The sequence below is a fragment of the Thyridium curvatum genome, assembly GCF_004353045.1.
Source record: "Thyridium curvatum strain D216 chromosome Unknown NODE_70_length_221790_cov_84.609339, whole genome shotgun sequence".
NCBI lineage: Eukaryota > Fungi > Ascomycota > Sordariomycetes > Thyridiales > Thyridiaceae > Thyridium > Thyridium curvatum.
In genome coordinates, this window is record NW_022156825.1 from 34,899 (window position 1) to 56,511 (window position 21,613).

Consider the following 21,613-nt stretch of genomic DNA (forward strand, 5'->3'; position numbering starts at 1 on the left):
CCCAAAGGTGGTAATATCGCCAGGAGGCCCCAGGTTACCCGCCTTGAGGAGTGGCTGTCCATCCACAGCCATATGAGGCGGTTCTTCCACGGATCGAAAGGCCTCGGAAGCGATGGAAGAAGCGGACCACATTTGTTGCGTGTTGGGATTTTGACTTTCCTTACCAGCAGGGATGGAATTGACAATAGAACGAGTATACGTAGACAAGTCAAGCATGGGGTATCGATTGAAGTGCCTATTGGCCTTGGCCGTGACGGTTGAAAGCGTTGTCCCGACTAGGTACGCAGGATTCTAGCCAGGTTCGCCTGCAATTTTCGTGTACCAGTCCCTGACCAAAATACGCGGCCCAAAAAAAAAAGTTGGGGATCGCAAACCTTGATAAAGTGTTATCGGCAGTTAAAGTCGTACAGCAGCTGACTCACTCAGACCGTCACTTCACCAAACATTGCTCCCCGCAGCCGCGATACTGGGGAAGAGCTTCCCCAAAAACCACAGAGAGGCCGTCTCCTGCACTGCCTTGGTTCATTACGAGTTCTCACTGCCCGCAAAGATCTCGTACGCAGGCACAATGGCTTCCTCAGAGATCATTGACCACTCCCCGCACCACCCGGAGCCGGTGGCGCCGATCCCCACGGCGTCCAATCTCATCCTCATCGACAATTACGACTCCTTCACCTGGAATGTCTACCAGTACCTCGTCCTGGAAGGTGCGACAGTCACCGTGTTCAGGAACGACCAGATCACCTTGGACGAGCTCATTGCCAAGAATCCAACGCAGCTTGTCGTGAGTCCGGGCCCCGGACATCCCATCACGGACTCGGGGATCAGTCGCGATGCCATCCGCCACTTCGCCGGCAAGATCCCGGTGTTCGGCATCTGCATGGGACAGCAATGCATCTTTGATGTCTATGGAGGCGATGTCAGCTCTGCGGGGGAGATCCTTCACGGCAAGACCTCTCCCTTGACCCACGATGGAAAGGGCGTCTACGCTGGGATGGCGCAGGGTCTTCCCGTCACCAGGTACCACTCTTTAGCTGGCACTCGTGTTACGCTCCCGCCGGCTCTCGAGGTGACCTCCTGGATTCCAAAGGAGGATGGCACTCATGGAGTTATCATGGGTGTCCGCCACAAGGAGTACACCATCGAGGGAGTCCAGTTCCACCCCGAGAGCATCCTGTCTGCCGAGGGCCGGACCATGATCAAGAACTTTCTCCGCATGCAAGGAGGTACCTGGAAGGAGAATGAGCGGTTGCAGGAGGCCGCCAAGGCCGCATCGGCTCCCAGCGCAAAGCCTGCTTCTGTAAAGCCAAAGGGGAACATCCTGCAACAGATCTACACTCGCCGTAAGGAGCTGGTGGCTGCCCAGAAACTGGTCCCGTCGCAGAGGCCAAGTGACCTTCAAGCTGCCTACAACCTCAACTGTGCTCCTCCACAGATCTCCCTGCTAGACCGCCTACGCCAATCACCCTACGACGTGTCTCTTATGGCTGAGATTAAGCGTGCCTCTCCGTCAAAGGGCGTTTTTGCGATGGACATCGACGCCCCCTCCCAGGCCCGCAAATATGCTCTTGCGGGCGCCAGTGTGATCTCTGTGCTCACGGAGCCCGACTGGTTCAAGGGTAGCCTAGAAGACCTCCGGGCTGTCCGGCAGGTATTGAACGGCCTGCCGAACCGGCCTGCCATCCTCCGCAAAGAATTCATCTTTGAGGAGTACCAGATCCTGGAGGCAAGGCTAGCTGGTGCCGATACTGTGCTACTCATTGTCAAGATGCTCGAGACAGACTTGCTCACCAGGCTGTACAACTATTCCCTGTCTCTGGGCATGGAGCCCCTCGTGGAAGTCCAGAACGCCAAGGAGATGTTGGTTGCTGTTGAACTCGGGGCCAAGGTCGTCGGTGTCAACAACCGTAATTTGGAGAGCTTCGAGGTCGATCTCAACACCACAAGCCGCCTGAGGAGCATGGTTCCCAAGGAGACAATCATCTGTGCCCTCAGTGGTATCAACTCTCACCAAGATGTCTTGGCCTGCAGGAACGACGGCATCAATGCCGTTCTTGTTGGCGAGGCCATCATGCGGGCGCCCGATGCTTCTCAGTTCATCAGGCAACTCTGCGCAGGCGAGACGGCATCGCCAAAGCCGCCAAAAGTTGAGCCTCTGCTCGTCAAAATTTGTGGCACTCGAAGTGCCGAGGCAGCTGCAGAGGCAGTCAAAGCTGGTGCTGACATGATTGGCATGATCCTCGTCCCTGGCTTGAAGCGATTGGTGTCGGACGAGACAGCTCTTGCAATCTCACAGGCCGTTCACCAAAACTCAACAGCCCAGGCTCCTCAAGCGGCTATTTCATCAGGGGTGAGCAACACAGCGACCGACTTCTTCAGTTTGGCGAGGCAGAGTCTGTGCAGAGGTCGGACCCTCCTCGTGGGTGTATTCCTAAACCAGCCTTTGGCAGAGATCCTGGAGAAGCAAAAGCGATACCAGCTCGATGTGGTTCAGTTACATGGCGATGAGCCTGTAGAATGGGCGAGCCTCATTCCCGTCCCTGTGATCCATAAGTTCAAGCCCGGTCAGCCGGGCCTTGCCCTCCGAGGTTATCACACCGTTCCTCTCCTCGATTCTGGGTATGGGTCAGGCAAGCTTCTGGACATGTCTGCTGTCCAGACCGATCTCCTCCGGGACAAGGAGCTTACTGTGGTGCTTGCCGGCGGATTGAACCCTGAAAATGTGGCAGAGACGGTTGCTGCTGTCGGTGCTGAATCTAGTAGGATTCTGGCTGTAGATGTTAGCAGTGGAGTTGAGGTCGACGGGAAGCAGAGCCTCGAAAAGATTCGGGCCTTTATCAAGGCAGCTAAAAGTATAAGATAGATTGGTCCTGCGGTAATGCAAGTCTAGATTGTCGTCAAAGATCGTTCAGTCTCGCTTTAGTTTCTCTTCAGTTTCGACTAATGCTGTCCTCATTTCCGGATCAGAGTCCTTTCAGATACATAAGCTTGCCATCACTCTCCCAGCACACTACTTCATCCTCCCCCTCACCGTCTTGACCACTCTTTCACCTTTTCCTCTTTTAATCCAGGCCGAGCACCTCTCATTCTCTTTCCTTCCTTTCTCGCCCTCTTGACTACGCTCTTGCCTCCTCTTCTCTTGTTCAACGCCCAAGGCGAACTCGAGGGTTTCATCCACCTCTCTCTCTTGACCGTCAAAACTGACGTTCGCTTCATCTGACGACCAGATCACCGGCCATCAGTCGTCACAACTCACTTATCTCACTCTACCACTTTCAGGTTTGACCATACTGCTCTCATCGATCATGGCTTCACTCAGCCAGCGGCGGTCGCAGATCTTCCGCGGAACTCGCATCGCTCTTGGCGACAATTTCCGTACTGATATGCATATCAGTGACATGGAGGTGGCCATCACCCGCCGTGGTGGTCAGGTCACCCGCGAGGTTGACAAGGATACCACCATCCTGATCACGTCGGACAAGGACTACATGCGCAAGTCTAACAACGGTAAGTCTCTTGCAACTCATTATTGAACCCAGGAATCATCCTTATCCTGAGATGCGTAAATCAACTATCGATTTCACTAACAACTGCATTCCGCCCCCTTGTCTAGTCAAGGCAGCCCTCGTCAAGGGCGGCAAGGCAGTCCCCATCGTCGAGTGGCAGTGGCTCATGGACTGCATCGACCGGAACCACAAGCGTCCCGTGAAGCTGTACAGGCTCGAGCAGAACAAGAAGCAGCGCAAGGAAGACGAGGAGGAAGCGCAGGCCGAGGCCGCCATCTATGCTGAGAAAATGGAGCGCGAGGGTCTCTTCATCAACTGGGGTGAGTTTGCGCTCAGTTTTCACATGACATTTCAGAACCGTGATTAACCAAGAACCCCTGCGCGGTTAGAGCTTAATGACATCTACACCGACGCCACGGGCTTCAAGTTCAAAGTCCGCCTCACCAGGCCTCGTGCCGAGAACGGCGAGATGGACGAGGACGAGCGCAGCCTCGTGGCGGCTGCTAGTGGCAGGACGGATGACCGGCCCAGGGACAACGAGCATGAGATCATGACCCTCTATGTGAGTTATCACCGACCCTGCTTCCCCCAGATAGACGCCCTGCCACGCAGAGTGAGAAAGATATCCCTCCGCCCCACTAACAAATGAATCAAAGCTCGCCGAGTCCAAGGAGAAGAACCCCACGCTCTACACCTTCGCTTTCGAGTACCAGAAGCGCAAGGGCGGCAAGAAATACAAGAACCGTCCCACCTTCGCCGGAGGCGTCTTTGCCGACGAGTTCGCGCGCTTCAAGGACTTCTTTGAGCGCAAGTGCGGCATCTCGTGGGACGAGCGCCTTGCCAGGGTCGGCGTGATGAGGCACCTCAACTTCTTCGAGTACGACCCTCCTGTAAGTTTTAAAACCCCGTGTCTGACTATCAGCCGCCCCCCGGTTTCCTGGGTGGAAATCTCGAATTCGTATGAGCAATGACTAACTCTGGACCGACTAAAGGCCAACTCGGGTGTTCCTCTTGGACTGATCGAGGGGGATGATAATATCCCGGAGGCCTACAAGGAGGCCGTTATGGCCCAGAGAGAGGCCGCAGAGGCCCAGGCCATACAGAACGAGATCGCCGAACTCTTTGGCGAGTGAAAATGCTGTCGGCGGTGCTGTTCGATCCAGAAAGCAGGAGCATTTAGTTTGATGTTTGAACATTAGGTCCAGCACACGGAGGACATTCTCAAGATTCGATGATTATCACAGCCGGAACTGCGAAGGGAAAGGCGATACATCCATCGCGAAATCCCCACAAAGAAAGAATAAGCAGCATTTAGTTTAAAAGTTTCAATGCATTTCGTCATTTTTCAGCATTCGTAAGGGTATCAAGGCGCAGAAAGAGCCAAAGTGTACCACTGCAGTGATCAACACGTAAACGCTGTAGATGGCAACTCACACAATATCGAGAATAGGCTCTGCCTTTACAACCGCAGCTTCGGCAAGAAAAGGAAGATGAGTATCAGCACAGCCATCATGCCCCACACCATGCCGTACAGCATCATCCGTCCCAGCCATCCCTTGCCTTCCGTCATCCTCGTCAACGCGCTCATCTTGCGGCCAGCGCTCTCCAGGCCCCTGTCACTGGCGTACATGCACTCTCCTGCCCTGTCGAGGATGTCCTTGTCCTCCTCTAGTAGGCGCGCCGTGGTCATGGACTTCTCCTTCAGCGCTTTGGCCATGCGCAGGATGTCCTCGGCCAGCGCCTCTTGCTCGTGCCTGTGATGGTCGAGCATAGCTTCCTCCGTGGCCACGGCAGAGATGGACGTGCGGCGCCTCCCTTCAAAGAGGTCTGAGGAAGTAGTCTGCGCTGTGTCCTGTTCAGACTCTAGCTTGTTTGGTCTGCCGCGCGCCCGTAGTGTTTGGGACGGCGCGGTCTCGGGCACCACTGCTGGCCGGGCTTGGTGCCGGTTTGAATCTGTTCCCGTTGACTCTTTCTGGGCCGCTGGCTGTGCGGACAGGGGTTGATCTGCTACTGATTGCGCCTCCGGTGCTTCAGTTGCTTCCTCAGCAGCCGCTTCCTCCGTCTCCGCTGTATCGTTGCCCGTGCTTTCGCTCGGCGTCTCTATTATGTCTGCGAGCAGGTCTTCTCCCTCCGAGTCTGAATCTCCATCATCCCACCCCATATTCTCAAGGTCATCCACCCGCTCAAACAGCTCGTTGATGAGCGCCCGCTTCTTGTTCAGGTCGGCTTGCAGCTCCTGTCGTCGGCTGTGGACTTTTACTCCCAGGGCATCCTGCTCGAGAGTCGTGAGCCATTTCCTTGCAGTTTCAATGTTCTGATGAGACGCACATTAGCTGGGAAACCTCTAAACAGCACAAGATACCTCGCATAACGACTTACATATCGCGTTTTGGTCCGTTCGTACTCGTCCCTTCTTAGCCTTCGCTCGAGTTCGGCATTTGCGTGTAGGATATTCTGTTCAAGGCGGGATAGTAACCTGTTCAGGTCTAACAGCGGATCCCTCTTGATAGCACCAGGCGCGGGTGCAAACGGCGAGTTCGTAATTCGAGCCATCTTTGGATTTTTAACCGTACTTCACGGATGATGTTGGGTTTAAAGAATGGTGGAAATGGGTGACGTCGGAAGGACAGCTTAGGTAGATGGGCACTGTGGCGCGAGCTCGTTTCTGGTGGCTAGTGTCCTCAACTGGCGCCACCTGGTCTATTCACCAGCACCAACGCATAAAATAGGTAAAGAAAGCAGCGATTTCAAACCTAAGGTATACATCATAATAGGAACACTGTCTTATTATGACAAGCTTTCAATTGGGTATCATAGATAGAAGGAACTCCATATCCTAATGCAAACCAGACCTATACCTGTTTACTCCTCCTTCTCGAATGCGTCGTTCAAATATCCCACAAAGCCTTCTCGGATCCTTGCCACTGCTAAGTTTCCGACCGCCTCCAGGCCAATGCCACCCCTGTTGAGACCCAGAAAGGCCCTTCTGTATCTCTGTAGCTGTGGCAGCCCGACTTTCTTGCCAGGAAGCTCGACGACCAACTCGCCCACGCCATCGCCTCGTGGCAGCTTGACTGTGCCGCCGACCTCGTCTCCTTGATGCTCGGATAGCCGCTTCACGATGTCCTGGGTCTCCCGGTCTAGAATGTAAAGATAATCTCCACCTGCGTCTGTGCCCCTCTGCAATGCAACCTGATTCGGCTTGACAACCTTTCGGTTCTCTCCGGCAATCGTCTCCCAGATGCTGTCGAAAACCTCGTTGGCCCGAGCCTCGTCATCCTCCCAGATCAGCGTGAAGAGGGGGCTGTCCCAGCGATTCATGGCATTCGGCTCCTCGTATCGAAACACGAGATTATCCCAGTTTCCCGGCTCGTAGGGCCCTTCGTCCGCTGAATCGTCATTGACACCCTCGCTGCCGTTGGTCTCGCGCTTCTTCAACCTCTCCTCGTTTATTTGCTTCGCTCTGTCCACCGCACAACCGATCTGCAGCACGACACTCGGGGTGCGCAAGTTCTTGGCCTCGCAGAACAACTGGTACCGCCATCCCTTGATGTAGTTGAGACCGTCCAGGATCACAATGTCGCGCGGCGACAACACTCGCTTCACGGCGCCGTACAGGGCAGCCCTGGCATCTTTCTCCGAGGCATTGGCGGAGCGGGTGTGTGCTGGTAGCTTTTCGGGCGATAGGTCGTAAACTACTCGAGATATAGAGAGAGTCTGGTCTGATATGAGATGCAGGCGGTATTTCGTCTGGCCTTCGGGCTGGGCCGCGATGCGCTTGGAGATGTGCTCGTGTAGCTGCTTTGCCCGTGTGGATTTGCCCGATGTCGGGAGGCCCGTGACTATTATAAGCTACAGAGAGCAGCAAGCAAATCAGTCGAGTAATCTCTTATATATGCAGAGCCATGGAGTTGAGACTTACCGGCATTGTGTGCGGCTAAGGGTCTTCGACCAAACCTGTGTCCCGACAACAGCCCAGTGTGATGCTATGAGCTTTGCATCTTCTATTGCGTGCAACTACCCCGCCGAGATTTTCGCTCGATCTACTCCGAGCGACAGCAGATTGATATTTTAGGCCCTGTTAGTAGCTTCTCCCCGCACTTGGGCTCGGGTTGGTGCACTAAATCTTTAGTGTACCCGCTCAGGATTCCCGATTCAGACACGCCAGAGTGTATGTCTCACTAATTGGACCCCTGAACGGCACAACTACAGCACCACAGCGAAGGATTGATCATGAAAACCTCCACTGCAATGCATGCATACGCATTGCCGTCTCGGCTGCCTGCTATGGGTGCATCATGTTGGCGGGGACGTGTGGTCGCACATTGTACAACCCCTCCCCCCTAAAGGAGGAAAGAAAAGGAGGGGACGAGTCCTTAATTTAGAGTCCTCCAGCTCCTTTCATCACCATTGTCCACATCCATGCGAGGTTCAAAGGCCTACTTCATGCACCTAGGCCCCGGCACACATACATCAAAGCTCCATGACGAACCGGTCTGCTCTACGTACCTGATTGTAAATTAGCCGTGCGCCCCAACCCTGTTAAAGCGCCGTTACTTGGTTCAGCGGTCAGGACGTCCAGGACGGTCAAGAGGGACGACGATCTCCCCCAAGCTTGCCTTAGCTACACATTAGTGAGGCGTTGCTCGCCTCAAATCTCGGGTCGTCCGGTTCCTGTCAAGGGCAGCTGAGCTATGCCAAGTTTCTTTGCAGGACTGTAAGTCATTTTAATTCGTCTTCTGCTATTGCTCCAAGCTGGAGGTGTGCAGTGGGGGGTTGTTTGAGAAAGCAACCCCACGGCCCGAGGAGGCTCAACTGCCAACCTACCTACACCACATACTCGCTACTTGCTACCAGCTACCATCATCACCTTGTCCTTGTCTCCTGCACAGACGCGCACACAGACCAACTGACGCGTCCACTTCCTGCAGTAACGCCAGATTTAGAGGAACTCCGCCCAAGTTCAACAAAGGTGTCGGAGCATCTCAACCACCCCCATCGCCTTTGGTTCTTTCGCAGGCAAGCAAGTCGTCCACCAGCCTGGTCGCCCCGCAGGTCCCGCCACTACCGCCTTCACCGTCCTTTGCATTATCGCTGAACCTCATGGCTTCCGGAGAGGACGCGCTCGGTGCTTATCGCCTCCCACGGCCCTTGCCGCTCTGGCTCAATGCCGCCTACGCACGGCACATCGTCAAAGGCAATTTCATGACCCTCAGTGCCCGCCCCAGGACGGTCGAGCCGGGTGAGTGGATCGCACATCAAGGTATGTTAGGATGTTCCGATGCTCCCCTTTCTCCTATCTAATTGCACTCACAGTTGTTGAACATTACCGGAATCTGTGGAATTTCGTACGTGTCATCTTCGAGAAGGAAGATGATGGATCGAGTATCTGCAATGCTACCACTTGCCCTCGCATGTCTGCTGGAGCGTAAGTTTCATCTCATCACTTGCAGCATGAGATAGTCTGAGTGAAGCGAGAAGAGACGACTTGAAGCTGACGCTTGTCAGGAATCACTCCTATACCTGGCTCAATGCGCGGCGTGAACCAGTCGAGATCCCAGCTCCAGAGTATGAGATGATGATGCAGCAGTGGATCTCACGAAAGATCGATGACCCAAGCCTCTTTCCCACCGATGCATCAGGCGTGTCCTATCAGCCCAACCAGGCCTTCTCCACTCCCCTCTCTGATCTGTCGGGAGCCTCTGAAGGCTGGGTCGGGAAGCGAAGTGGCTTCCCCAAGGAATTCTTTGGTGTCTGCCAGCAGATCTTCCTGCAGATGTTCCGCGTCTATGCTCACTTGTACTGGGCCCATTTCCTCGACTTCTATCACCTCAACCTGGAGAAGTCGCTCAACAGCTGCTTCAGTCACTTTATCCTCACGGCAACTGCCCTGGACATGCTGGCACCGCAGGATGTCGAGCCCATGCAGCCTCTGATCGACCTCTGGGCTGCCAACGGCACCTTCCCGCCCGAATCGAAGGCCTATACCTTTGCCAACCTACAGGCTGGTCAACAACTCCTCCATCTTGCTGGTGTATCTTGATTGCAAGCAGTGATCGGGCTGTCAGCCTACCTGGATACCATGAGAAACGATGAAACAACCCTGGAACGATAACGAACATTTTTATATCATGAAATCGTACATTGCGGGAGGTGAAAAGACTTGTTGACATTGATCTGTGGAGATCATTCTGGCAATCAGGAAGAAGGAGGATGCATTTTATCCCGATGAGAAGTATACACATACATTTCAAGTGGTCACAGACGACAGTTAGAACTGGAGAGCATGCGGGTGACGATAAGGGCCGACAGACTGCGGCCTTCAATTACTCTATATAAGGCAGGTAGTAAAGTACATGATGATATTTTACCCGATCTCTCTTTTTTTTCGACACGGTGAGTACAACAACTTTTATCTCTAAATGGTGCGGCACCTAAAAGGCCCCAGGGCGAGCGTAGCCCTCTGACCGCTGGCCTTGGCGTTGATACTCTCCGGACTCGAGCTTGTTCATCCCGCGCGCAGGCAACTCCTGTTGTTGGACGTCGTGTTTGGGCCGCTGCTGCGTCATGAGGCCGAAGACCTCGTAGATGAGGACGGCGACCATCTCCATGACGACGGACATGCCGATCATGTAGCGGTGGTCGCCGCTGCCGCCGTACTGGCGGAATTCGGGGTTCTGCGAGTCGAAGGTGACGAGGGCGGCGTAGACCATGCGCACGCCGACGAAGGGCAGGGCCAGGACGATGGCGAGCAGCAGCCGCTTCTCGCCGGGCTCGGCGTGGCGCACGTGCACCGACATGAGCGCGGCGAAGAGCACGAGCAGGCCGTAGCCGGCGATCATGCAGCCCGTGCCGGCCTGGCTCGTCGTCGGGATCTGGTAGCCCTGGGCCGAGGTCGTGACGGAGGGGTCGCTGCCGACCTCGTCGCCGATCTGGCTGCCGCCGACGATGCCGAGGATCAGGCCCGCGAGCAGGACGAGCTGCACGAGGCGGAACATCTTGGGCTGCAGGAGGAGGCTGTCGGCGCCGCGGACGCGGGTGGCGGACTGCAGGACGCGGGAGAGCAGGCCGAGGCCGATGAGGATGAGGGGCGAGAGGCCGATGGCCTCGAGGGTCATGGCGCCGATGTACAGGTTCATGTTGTCCGGGCTGTTGATGGTCGCGAGCTGCAGGGCGGCGCCGAGCAGGCGGGCGAGGGAGAACATGATGAGGTAGAACCAGCCCGAGCTGCGGCGGAAGCCGTGCCGGATGGAGAGGTAGATGCCGATGAGGAAGTAGGGGGTGTAGACGACGACCTCGGCGATGGAGACGCGGTTGAGCTGCGTTAGCTGGGTCATCTTGGTGGCTGGCTTGTGCGTCTGTGTATGTTGTGTGTGTGTGTGTTGTCGAGTTATACGGTTGGTGGAGATAGTAAGGTCGAGGCAAGGAGAGGAAAGGAAAGGAGGGAGGAGACTTGGATCTCAAGGAAGCACTTGTCGATCAAGGGCCAGGGGGAGAGAAGGCTCAAAGATGAAAGTGTAAGTGTTTTGTTATATGGCGGTTGAATGAGACTTGACTCGCTCCCCTAGTAACTCTGTCGTGATGCTTCAGGCTGGCCAAGACATCCCGAGTCGGATCCCATACGGCACAACCTCTGACCTTTATATCTACTATCCCTTTGCCTTTCTCGGCGCCCTTCCCTTGACTCGAACATCCCGTGTCCTTGTGCTACCATCCGCTCCCCATACCCTGTGCATTGTGTAAGAGGCTTGTATAAGCTCTCGGAAGGGATGTTACCCACAAACGGGGTCCGGGGGGCTTAGAAGCTTGAGAGGGACCCGGGCGAGTGGTCCCCACACAGAAGGTTCGCACTCGGATTCCAATAACCTGCCGCTAAAAGATGCCAAAATGCCAAGCCACCTTCCGGCAGCTATCTGCGTCGCTTTCGCAGCGTGCTAGCATTGGGTATTTTGCGAAGCACGCTAGGAAGATATTCAATACTCTTCATGGAGTGTTAGCAGCTGGTAGGTGGGATCACTGGTGTGTATCCTTCTGCTTGCTGTGACGTTCCGTCTGAACTACTTGATCTACAAAGGGCATGGACACAGCTTGAAGATGGGCAAAGAAACGCTATTTTCGAGACTCTGCGAATATTGTGCCTTCATTGAATGCGGCGTAGGCTGGCTGATAGGTATCATGTCACAAGAAGACTTTTTCCCCAGGCAGATCCCAATCCACGCCCATATTGAGAGGATTACGACAACAAGAAACACGTTCTCCCGGCCCTTGCCCGGTGCTGGTGCCCGCTATGCCCGACTTGGCGCCCCGGGTGACTCCACAAACGGCCCTGCCACGACACCCGAGACGCGGAGGCCAGGGTTACAGGGTGCGAATCTCTTGCAAGGCAGACTCAGAAGAATACGTAGAAATGTGATTGACACAGGCACAAAGGCTTAGCAGCCGCTCCAACCTGGATCGACACTACGGTGCGTACAGATCGACAGACCGCACTAATGTTGATTTTGATGCACTGGGTTGTGGGAAATGAACGAATTGGGCAGGATCTCGGAGCAGCCGCTGTTATTTTGGGGGGGCTGAGTTCCCACTGCCCAGGAAAGGCAAGATGCGAAAGCGATAACGATCTATGGACAGCACCCAAAACCACCTGCACAACGGGACGGGACAGTGTGGTTACAGTCTTAGTCTTACAGAGGGAGGTAGATGGCGCCCCTGGGTCCAACTAGTGCCGGCGCTACCTGTCCATCAAAGCTTGTCTGGCACGAAACAAGCCTCGCTTTCTCCGTACACTACTTGTAGGTAGGCCATTCTCAAGGCAGCCCGCTTATGATGGGGAAAGGGTACGTGGACCGTTCAGCTGGGTGGACACTCGACACTCGCAAGAGCTAAGCGAATGCGAGTGCCCTTTGACATCTCACCGGATGACGAGGCATTGTTTGTTCAAACTGGAAGCTCTGGTAATTTGATTGATTGTAGGCCTCCTCATCCGGGCAAAGGCAGAAAGTGCAACAATCTGCACGTCCACAAACAGAAAGATCCAGACTTCACATTGCCCATGCCCCAGGGCTCTCTGATGATGCAGACTTTTTTAATTGTTGGCGGGAGGATACACGTCGTTGAATCATCTGACTTCAACTCGAGAAGAGATACAGAAGCAACATGGCCTGGTTGGCGAGCAACGATCTCGACCTCGATTGTCCAAGGCTCTCATGCAGCACCATGCATGGCCGTCAGCCAATTGAGCAGCTGCCCGCCAGTCAACTTGGAGTAGGCAGAGCTGTCTCACAGGTGTCGAGAATGTGACTTGAAGCGTCCGAATCTTTCGTAGCATCTCTTGAGTCTAGGAAAGACCTGTTTACGTGTGAAGACTCCTCAGGTCAAGATCAATGGCTCGCTTCCACTACGACCCGTTGAACAGGTCCACGAACGAAGTTCGCCTTGTTACCCTCTGGCCTGGGCTATTTGATGATCCCGTCAAAATCGACATCACTCACTGCCCGCTCAAGGCATCCACACCTCCAAGGCCTCCAGACTATCTCTCCCTCGAAGCCTTACGGACAACGCTTCCTCAGGATGGGAGCTGGACCGTCCACGAGACCCTCGAAGGGCACATGATTTTCGCAGACCAGCTTACAGAGGCTGATGCATGGACGTCTTGGGCTCATCCGGATCCCAGCGTGGAATACTCTCCTTGTGACCCGGAAGCGCCCGACCTGATACATCGTGCGGAGCCTGATTTTGAGGCCCTCTCTTACACATGGGGTTCCGCTATAGCTACTACCACTGCGGTAGTTACATCTGTAGTCGAGACGCTGACAGGAGGCGCCGTCCAGGAGCAGACACCATCCCGCGGAGAGTTGAGTATCGGCCACAACCTTGAAGAAGCGATTCGACACCTGCGATACTCGGACAGACCCAGAGTCATGTGGATTGACGCTATCTGCATAGATCAACAGAGCATCCAGGACCGCAACGAGCAAGTCCCACGCATGGGGGAGATCTACAGCCTTGCCAGAAGGGTCGTAGCCTGGATCGGGCCCGGCTTTGGCGGCAGCAAGTCCGCGATGACAAGCCTTGACTATCTTGGCAGCCAGATAGAGTTCACCAAAGACAGGCTGCGAGTCCCACGACCAGGCTGCGCCGAACCGACTTGGTACGATCGCGCAGTAGCCCTTCCGTACGACGAGAACAACTGGGAGGCGATCGCAACCGTCTTTTCTCGGCCATGGTTCTCGAGGCTATGGATCTTGCAAGAGATCCAGCTTGGCAGTGCCTCGTCCGTGATCAGATGCGGCAACGACGAGGTCCGATGGTCCACACTGTGCAGAGCGCTCTTCACGCTCTATCACAAAGACGAAGGGGTTCCCGCGAGATTGCACGAAGCAATGTACGAGCCCCGGGTGATCTGCGACTATAGCGCCTCGGTGAAGTTCGACCACTTGCTCTGGACCTACGACACGCGCGCATGCAGCGACCAGCGCGACAAGATATATGGCCTTATGAACCTCGCGCCCTCTGAAATAGCTTGCCGCATCTCGGTAGACTACTCTCGATCCGTAGCCGAAGTGTACAAGCAGACTTTCTCGGTGTACTTGGAGTATTATCGTCGTCTGGACTTCTTGGTGCAGGCTGGCTTGGATCAGAGGACAGCTGCGTCGTCGACTCCGTCGCAGTGGCCAACTTGGCTGCCCAACTGGTCCCGTAAATCCGTCAATACCTTGTCGCCAGACGCAGGGTTTTGCGCCTCGGGATTCTCGGCTTCGAGAGCTAAGCTGGATGATTCAACGAACAAGCTCGAGGCTGCGGGTGTGTTCCTGTCCGCAGTCTCGTCTGTCGACTGTCTCGACTCCATGGACTTTGTTCACCTTGTGCAATACCTCAAGGGGCTAGGGATGAAGAAACTGAACAACTCCACCTACTACACGGGCGAAAGTCTCCTCGATGCATATCTTCTCACACTGTCATGTTGCGAAGTGGAGGATCGCTACCCGGCTGCTGGCTTCCCGACCATGGCGTGTCTTAGAGACAGGGTCATGGAGCTTGCAACCGGAAAGGAGATGGCGGAATCGGACCACGCGTTATCCAGCTCATACGAGGAACGCTTCGCACTGCAGCTCCGAGACTCGCATCTCTTTCTCACAAGCGATGGTCATGTTGGAACATGCCGGACAAAGGCCGAGGTTCTTTCAGGTGAGGCCAGCTATTTAGAGCTTTACAATACGTATATGCGTCTCTAACATTCAGATCGTATCAGGTGATAGAGTCTTCATCCCTCTTGGGTGTGAGGCTCCCATACTTTTGAGACCTTCTCATGACGGCACGTACCGAATAGTCGGCGATTGCTACGTGCATGGTGTCATGCATGGGGAGGCCTTGCTGGGGCCGATAGAGGATCCCTGGACGGCGCTCATATACAGACGCACCGACGGAGTCTTCCGGACTTACTTCCAGATTGGCGACAAGGCCGAAGACGCCGCCGTTCTTGATGATCCTCGTCTACAACAACTACCCTTACCACCGGATTGGGAGTCCATAGGATGGGGGATGACGGCCGGGGATGCCAAGTACTGTCCAAAGTACCGTCACAAGGAGACAGGCGAGGAGATCAACTACGACCCGAGGATGGCGGTAGAGGCATTGATATCGAGGGGAGTCATCGTTGAGACTGTGACCATACTTTAGCCTACCATTCAGAATATAGCCCAAAGAACGGCGTCAGCCGCAGGCTGGATGTTTTAATTCATCACTTTGGCACATCACTTTGGCAAGTGTCCCTAGCTTCAGACATATTGCCTTGCCACCTGACGACACTTCCCAATACCTGAACTTCCGGCTTCATGAGCAGCACATCATGTCGTTTCCTAATGATTCACTATAACTAGGCATGGCTGGTAGTTAGCTGCAGTATCTCGAAGTAGCTTTGTTTATTTTAGGAAGGATTTGGGTTAAACTAGACCTCTCTGCAGCGATGCGGTGCTAACTGGCCCATGGCTTACCCCTGACTCGGTCACATCGAGAAGCGACTCAGAGCCACAGCACTTCTCGTAACGAGAGGCATGAACAAGATGAAAAGGAATCCAAATGCTCCTATGTGAATTACAACTCAGAAAACCAATTAGCTGCAGCTGTGAAAATGACACTGCACGATCGTGTCACACAAAACGGTGGTGGTAGCTTCATCTACACATCACCGTATCACAGCCTACAGACATCTGGCTGTTTTGCCACGATCGAGACCAGCGCACACGACGGCCAAGACCCGGCAGGCAATTTCCAGCAACAACTTTCGGCAGCATTTGCAGAGGCCAAATCGGCCGGGATAAGAAACCCCGTGGTTGTAGGAGCGATCCCCTTTGACACCACACAGCCGTCAGCACTCTTCATCCCGGAACACGTTCAGTTCTTCTCGCGCAATGACCACACTCACGACAGCCTCAACCACTCCAGGGCTCCTATACCACCAGTCACGACGACCGCACATCTCACACCCAGTAGGCAAGTCTTTGAGGACATGGTCAGCCAAGGGATAGCCGCAACTCGCCAGGGAGACGTCGAGAAGGTCGTGCTGTCAAGAATAGTAGACATCACGACCAGAGACCCGCTAGACGCTCTCGACCTCTTCCAGCGCCTCGTCGCCCAGAACCCGGCCTCATACAACTTCCACGTCCCCCTCCCCGACGGAGGCAGCCTCGTCGGAGCGAGCCCGGAGCTCCTCCTCCGCCTGGAGGACAACGGCACCTTCACATCCCACCCGCTCGCCGGCTCCGCCCGGCGCAGCCCCCACGACGCAAGGGCCGACCGGGCCGCAGGCCAAGCCCTGCTGTCCTCGCGCAAGGACCGCCACGAGCACAGTCTCGTCGTCGACGCCGTCCGCGCGCAGCTCGCCCCGCGCGCGGCCTCCCTCCTCACCGCGCCCAGCGAGCCAGAGCTCGTCGCGACGCCGACCCTGTGGCACCTCGGCACGCGCATCGCCGGCTCAACAGCGACGGCGGCGGACAACGCGCTGTCGCTGGCCTGCCTCCTGCACCCGACGCCCGCGCTCAGCGGGGCGCCGCACGCCGCGGCCCGCGGGCTGATCCGCGACCTGGAGCCCTTTGACCGTGGGCTCTTCGGCGGGCTGGTCGGGTGGTGCGATGCCGATGGCGGCAACGGCGAGTGGGCCGTGGCGATCCGCTGCGCGCGGGTGCGCCCCGGAGGTCCCCGCCGCTCCACGGCGCGGCTGTTTGCCGGCGCGGGCATCGTGCCGGCGTCGGACCCGGCCGCCGAGTGGCGCGAGACTGAGGCCAAGCTGGCGACCATGCTGGACGCGCTGGGTCTGTCTGGCGCGGTGAGAACGACGAGCGATGGAGGGGAGCATGGGAGGGCGAGTCTCTAACAGGAGGAGGTACAGGATTGATGTGCATGAATGTCTAGTAATGCATTCAATAGACCATGCATGCTGTCCAAGATGTTTGATCGATCGGACTCCCTGGTTTGCCTTGACGCCGTGCTACCGTACTCTCGTACAAGCCCTTCCAAGATGGTTTTACCAGTTATCAAAATTGCCAAAGCCGCCCGTCTTGAGCTTCTTTTTCGGCTGCTCCTCCCAGGTATCCACTGGCTCGGAGTCGCCTTGGAGATCATCCTCTGCCTGTTGCTGCGACATGGCAGCCTTCAGATACTTGCCGACACCAGCTTTCGAATCGGCATCGGAGATGGTGCCATCTTTGCGGATGCGCTTGCCCGTCCACGTTGTTTGGTCGTCTTCCGTACCACCCTGGCGTTGGATCTCGGCCTTGCGCTCCTCTGCTTTCTCCGCCTCCTTCTTAGCCTTCAGGAATTCCTCGAATGGGTCGAGATATACGACTACGTCTTTGATGACGATCTTGTTCAGAGGCCTGTCCGAGCCATCTGTGGGCACTTGCTCCATCTTTGAGAGGACGTCCATGCCACCAACAACCTTTCCGAAGATGGTGTGCTTCCGGTCCAGATGGCTGGCCGGCTTGTAGGTGATGAAGAACTGGCTGGAGTTCGTGTTCTTGCCTTTGTTTGCCATACTCATGATGCCTCTGGCATTGTGGGTCAAAGGGCCCTCGAATTCGTCTTGGAAGTTCTTGCCCCAGATACTCGTGCCGCCCCTGCCCGTGCCTGTAGGGTCACCACCTTGGATCATGAAGTTGCGAATGTTGCGGTGAAAAGCGACTCCTTGATAGTATCCCTTCTGGGCAAGCTTGACAAAGTTCCATACCGCTTTCGGTGCCGTCTCCGTCTGCAGCTCGATATTGAGGTCACCGAGATTGGTCTCCATCCGCGCGTAGCCCTTGACCTTGACCCGCTTCGGCTTCAACATCCATTCCTCCTCTGACAAGATCGCCCGCTCGCCGCTGGTCTCGGGTGTCAAGCCGGTACTTGTGAAACTTGCCGCCGCCTTGCCGGTCGTGTAAGCCGCCGCGTTATATGCCCTCTTCTTCTCTTGTATCATCTGACTCCGAGGCACGGCCGTGACATTCGACTTTGCGAGGGCCTTGGAGCGATTGACATCGCCACCTGCCTCGCGCTCCTTTCTTGCTCTCTCAACCGCCTCCTTGGCCCTGAGGACTTTGTCGCCTATCCTTCCTAGGGCGTTGATGTTGACATTGCCACCAAGCCTCTCCTCCTCCTGTTCCTTAGACAAAAGGGCTTCTCCGCCGTCCTTGAGATATTGGAACTGACTCAGATCGCGACTTGCAGCGTTCTGTGGGTCCTGAAGAGTGATGATATCCTTGCGCCCAAACTCCTGATCGTCCAGCAGGTCCCGCCACATTTTTGGCTTGATGTTCATCCGCTCCACCGTGTCCCAGGAAAAGACATTGGCATAGGTTCCGTGCCGTATGGCGACGATGTGGGTGTTGTCTGTGAAGACCTTGAAGGATATGGGATCAATGAGGTCTCCCTGAGCATCTCCAATCCCAGATCCGGTGTCGGCATTGCGGGAGAAGTTGAGCTTGATGAGATCCTTGGCCGCGAGCGGCTCACCGTTGACCGGGTTCGTGTCGTGTTTTTCGAGCCACGAACTGATGATCTCGACGTCGAATATAGTCCCCTCGGGGGTACAGACGGGGTTCTTGAAAGGCTGAAGGCTGGCGGCACAAAAGTTGAAAGGAAGCCGGCGAAAGTTCGCGCCTCCGTTTTTGGAGCGCGCGCCGGTGCTGGAGGAGAAGGCGTCTGACGACGACCACTCGGAGTGGGTGATGTAGAGCTTGTCTGTTCCCTTTCCCATTGTGCCGGTGCCTTGAACAAACAGGGAGAGACTCGGTTGCTCGAAATGCGAGGTCTAGCGCAAGAGATGTTCGATTGTTGAACTCGAGGCAGACCTTGGGCTTATTGTATGAATTTTGGCGGGGACCTTGTTATCTTATCGTCCAAAGTACAAATCTGAGTGGTTGGCACGTACAGAAGCTGGACGATGGCTGTTTCCGGTTACTGGGGCGCATTGGCACTAAAAATTGCCCCGTAGCTGCGGCTTCCAGCCACTAAGAGGCCGCCTGAAGTGTACAGAATACGGCCCGCCCGGTGTGGCAGGTGGAGCTCTTTAGGCAATGTGTTAATGTCGATGTCGCCAAGCTCCGCCGAGCTGGCTTGCGTCGTAAACTCTAAGGCGGCAGGAGTTTGATGTGCAATCTTGCTCTCATACAACAGCACAGTCCACGACACGAGGGGCCATCTGCGTCGTCCCAGAGAAGCGGCAAGCCTTGAGTTGCGACATTCCGGGGCAATCTGGACTACGACTGTCTCGACGACCAGCGTCTGTCCCAAGCAAGACGATACGCGACCTCGCATGAGGCTCGACGGTCTCCATCCCTGATCAGCTACTTGTCCGCATCCGAGCTCTCCGTCCTCGACTCTACCACATCACCGCCAGAATGCGGCGCTGGTTATCCCTGCTGCTCCTTGCGGCATTGTCCATATGGACTGCCAGTGCAATGGAAGCTCTCATTGTATGTGTTGCCCTTGCGACGTCGCCAGAACGCCTTGTACATGAGCTAATATAAGCTGCTTATCCAGGACCAAACCGACGAGAATCGGCAGCGATGTGCCGGTATGGCATCCCGAAATAGTTGCGCAATCTAGGTCTTTCAGAAAAGCTAACACAAAATGCTGCAGGCATGTACGCCAGAAAGACCTGGGGCGGCCCTGTAGACCCTTTCATACTGTTGAAGTTTGACAAGTACGAGGGGGAGGCAGATGCCACCGTCAGCCTTGTCATCTTCGAATGGAAAGATGAGAAGTTTATTGGTGTCTACCCATCCGAAGACGCCGTTCAGGTAGGACGCATCAGTCCCCATGCCGAGCCGGCCACAGGAAAGAAGCTGATCAATCATACAGAAAGTTGGTATTTGCCAACCCAAATGGGTCGAGGCCGGCTTCTGCGCGGAGAGCGATATTGGCGAGTATATCCTGACGCCGAACGCTACCGAAAAGTCCAGCAACGTCATCCTTACGCAGGCGGTCAACTTGAAGGACAGCAAGCCCATCAACTACCCTATCAAGAACACGGGTTACTACTGCATCATGACGGACAAGTACACGGCCGAGAACTACCGAGCTGTTGTCGAATTCCGCAATGCATACGGCGAGCTACCCGCAACACAGATTCCGAAGCTGCCGTTCTATGGAGGGATAGCGATCCTCTATGCGCTTGTCACGGTGTTCTGGGGATTCTTGTACTACCAGCACCGTTCCGATATCCTAGCTGTGCAGAACTACATCACCGCCATCCTAATCTTCTTGGTCGTGGAGATGTTGATGACCTGGGGCTTCTACGACTATCTCAACAGAAACGGCTCGAATGTCGGCTCCAAGGTTCTACTGATTGTGGTCGCCGTGCTTAACGCTATCAGGAACTCCTTCTCATTCTTCCTGCTGCTTATTGTGTGCATGGGCTACGGCGTGGTCAAGCCAACTCTTGGCAGGACCATGATCTATGTTCGCTGGCTGGCCATTGCCCACTTTGTCTTCGGACTTGTCTATGCAATCACGAGTCTTCTTGTGACGCCAGATGCCGCAGGTGAGTCCTCATTGTCTGGATATTACCTATCCCTTAGACTTGCTAACATGTTTCTGCAGGGCCGTTCGTCATGCTCATTGTCCTTCCCCTGGCCGGGACGCTGACTGCGTTTTACGTCTGGACCCTCAACTCGCTCAACGCCACTCTGAAGGACCTGCGCGAGCGCAAGCAGCACGCCAAAGAGGCCATGTACAAGAAGCTGTGGTGGGCCATTTTGCTCAGCATACTTGTCATCTTTGGCTTCTTCTTCCTCAACAGCTTCTCCTTTGCTTCGGCTAGCGACCCCGACTACGTCCCCTTCCATTGGAAGACTCGCTGGTTCATCCTAGACGGCTGGCTGAACCTGGTCTACTTTGCGGATGTGGCGTGGATCGCGTACGTGTGGAGGCCGACGGCGAACAACCGCCGGTTCGCCATGAGTGACGAGATTGCCCAAGACGACGATGGCACCTTTGAGATCAATAACATGGACATCGGTGCCCCCGACGACTCGGACGACGAGGAGGCCAACATTGGCAAGCAGACCGGGCAGCAGGCGCCGCGTCCAGCAGATCCCAGAAATGACGCTCCCTCTGGGGCCTCGGCTTCAAGGAGCCAACCCGCTGCCTCATCAGCGGCGCCACCGAGGCAGTCACTCGACGGCGAGACCATCTTCGCCGTGGGCGAAGACGATGGCGACAAGTTCTCGGACGACGAGAACTCTGACGAGGATGCCGGTCTGGTCAAGCACAAGAAATGAGGGGAAAGGGTCAAAAACGGGGGCCGGGTGGAATAATAGGTCACTTGGACGCGCGGAGGGAGGCGGGCTGAGTCGCTGTACGTTATAGGAGAAACGATATTGGCGTTTAAACGGTTGTGTCTGGGATTCATCTTGCATCCGCACGGTAGTCGAGTCGGACGGATGCCCAAATTTCTGACGAGCAGATAGCACGTATAGCTGTGATACTCTCTTTTATTTACAAGACACGATTATGACTTTACAATCATGCACCACATGGTGATGTCTCCCACGCTACTACTCTTACATTCAGAGATTCATTTATCCAATACACACATTTGGCAGTCCAAACACTGGTCGAACAAA

General features: G+C 55.4%; 10 protein-coding genes across 10 annotated transcripts; 6 read left to right on the top strand and 4 right to left on the bottom strand.

The window, feature by feature from the left end:
* Positions 1-568: 568 nt before the first annotated feature.
* E0L32_009532 (uncharacterized protein) lies at positions 569-2,863 on the top strand (the record flags this gene model as incomplete). The annotated part of the gene is made up of 1 exon (XM_031144507.1): positions 569-2,863. One exon carries the CDS (start codon positions 569-571, stop codon positions 2,861-2,863), a length of 2,295 nt encoding a protein of 764 aa, XP_030990664.1.
* Positions 2,864-3,305: 442 nt separating this feature from the next.
* On the top strand, positions 3,306-4,639 carry E0L32_009533 (uncharacterized protein; the record flags this gene model as incomplete). Its single annotated transcript, XM_031144508.1, has 5 exons — positions 3,306-3,507; positions 3,614-3,826; positions 3,896-4,068; positions 4,163-4,396; positions 4,499-4,639. The coding sequence occupies 5 exons, from the start codon at positions 3,306-3,308 to the stop codon at positions 4,637-4,639; spliced, it is 963 nt and encodes a 320-aa protein (XP_030990665.1).
* A 326-nt stretch (positions 4,640-4,965) lies between these two features.
* Positions 4,966-6,059, bottom strand: E0L32_009534 (uncharacterized protein; the record flags this gene model as incomplete). Its single annotated transcript, XM_031144509.1, has 2 exons — positions 4,966-5,820; positions 5,886-6,059. 2 exons carry the CDS (start codon positions 6,057-6,059, stop codon positions 4,966-4,968), a joined length of 1,029 nt encoding a protein of 342 aa, XP_030990666.1.
* A 309-nt stretch (positions 6,060-6,368) lies between these two features.
* Positions 6,369-7,434, bottom strand: E0L32_009535 (uncharacterized protein; the record flags this gene model as incomplete). Its single annotated transcript, XM_031144511.1, has 2 exons — positions 6,369-7,358; positions 7,429-7,434. 2 exons carry the CDS (start codon positions 7,432-7,434, stop codon positions 6,369-6,371), a joined length of 996 nt encoding a protein of 331 aa, XP_030990667.1.
* A 1,175-nt stretch (positions 7,435-8,609) lies between these two features.
* On the top strand, positions 8,610-9,549 carry E0L32_009536 (uncharacterized protein; the record flags this gene model as incomplete). Its single annotated transcript, XM_031144512.1, has 3 exons — positions 8,610-8,769; positions 8,823-8,934; positions 9,015-9,549. The coding sequence occupies 3 exons, from the start codon at positions 8,610-8,612 to the stop codon at positions 9,547-9,549; spliced, it is 807 nt and encodes a 268-aa protein (XP_030990668.1).
* A 391-nt stretch (positions 9,550-9,940) lies between these two features.
* On the bottom strand, positions 9,941-10,843 carry E0L32_009537 (uncharacterized protein; the record flags this gene model as incomplete). Its single annotated transcript, XM_031144513.1, has 1 exon — positions 9,941-10,843. The coding sequence occupies one exon, from the start codon at positions 10,841-10,843 to the stop codon at positions 9,941-9,943; it is 903 nt and encodes a 300-aa protein (XP_030990669.1).
* A 2,046-nt stretch (positions 10,844-12,889) lies between these two features.
* Positions 12,890-15,185, top strand: E0L32_009538 (uncharacterized protein; the record flags this gene model as incomplete). The annotated part of the gene is made up of 2 exons (XM_031144514.1): positions 12,890-14,693; positions 14,758-15,185. The coding sequence occupies 2 exons, from the start codon at positions 12,890-12,892 to the stop codon at positions 15,183-15,185; spliced, it is 2,232 nt and encodes a 743-aa protein (XP_030990670.1).
* Positions 15,186-15,636: 451 nt separating this feature from the next.
* On the top strand, positions 15,637-16,878 carry E0L32_009539 (uncharacterized protein; the record flags this gene model as incomplete). Its single annotated transcript, XM_031144515.1, has 1 exon — positions 15,637-16,878. The coding sequence occupies one exon, from the start codon at positions 15,637-15,639 to the stop codon at positions 16,876-16,878; it is 1,242 nt and encodes a 413-aa protein (XP_030990671.1).
* Positions 16,879-17,028: 150 nt separating this feature from the next.
* Positions 17,029-18,741, bottom strand: E0L32_009540 (uncharacterized protein; the record flags this gene model as incomplete). The annotated part of the gene is made up of 1 exon (XM_031144516.1): positions 17,029-18,741. The coding sequence occupies one exon, from the start codon at positions 18,739-18,741 to the stop codon at positions 17,029-17,031; it is 1,713 nt and encodes a 570-aa protein (XP_030990672.1).
* A 643-nt stretch (positions 18,742-19,384) lies between these two features.
* E0L32_009541 (uncharacterized protein) lies at positions 19,385-21,268 on the top strand (the record flags this gene model as incomplete). The annotated part of the gene is made up of 5 exons (XM_031144517.1): positions 19,385-19,459; positions 19,527-19,560; positions 19,626-19,786; positions 19,848-20,529; positions 20,589-21,268. 5 exons carry the CDS (start codon positions 19,385-19,387, stop codon positions 21,266-21,268), a joined length of 1,632 nt encoding a protein of 543 aa, XP_030990673.1.
* Between the last annotated feature and the right edge of the window lie 345 nt (positions 21,269-21,613).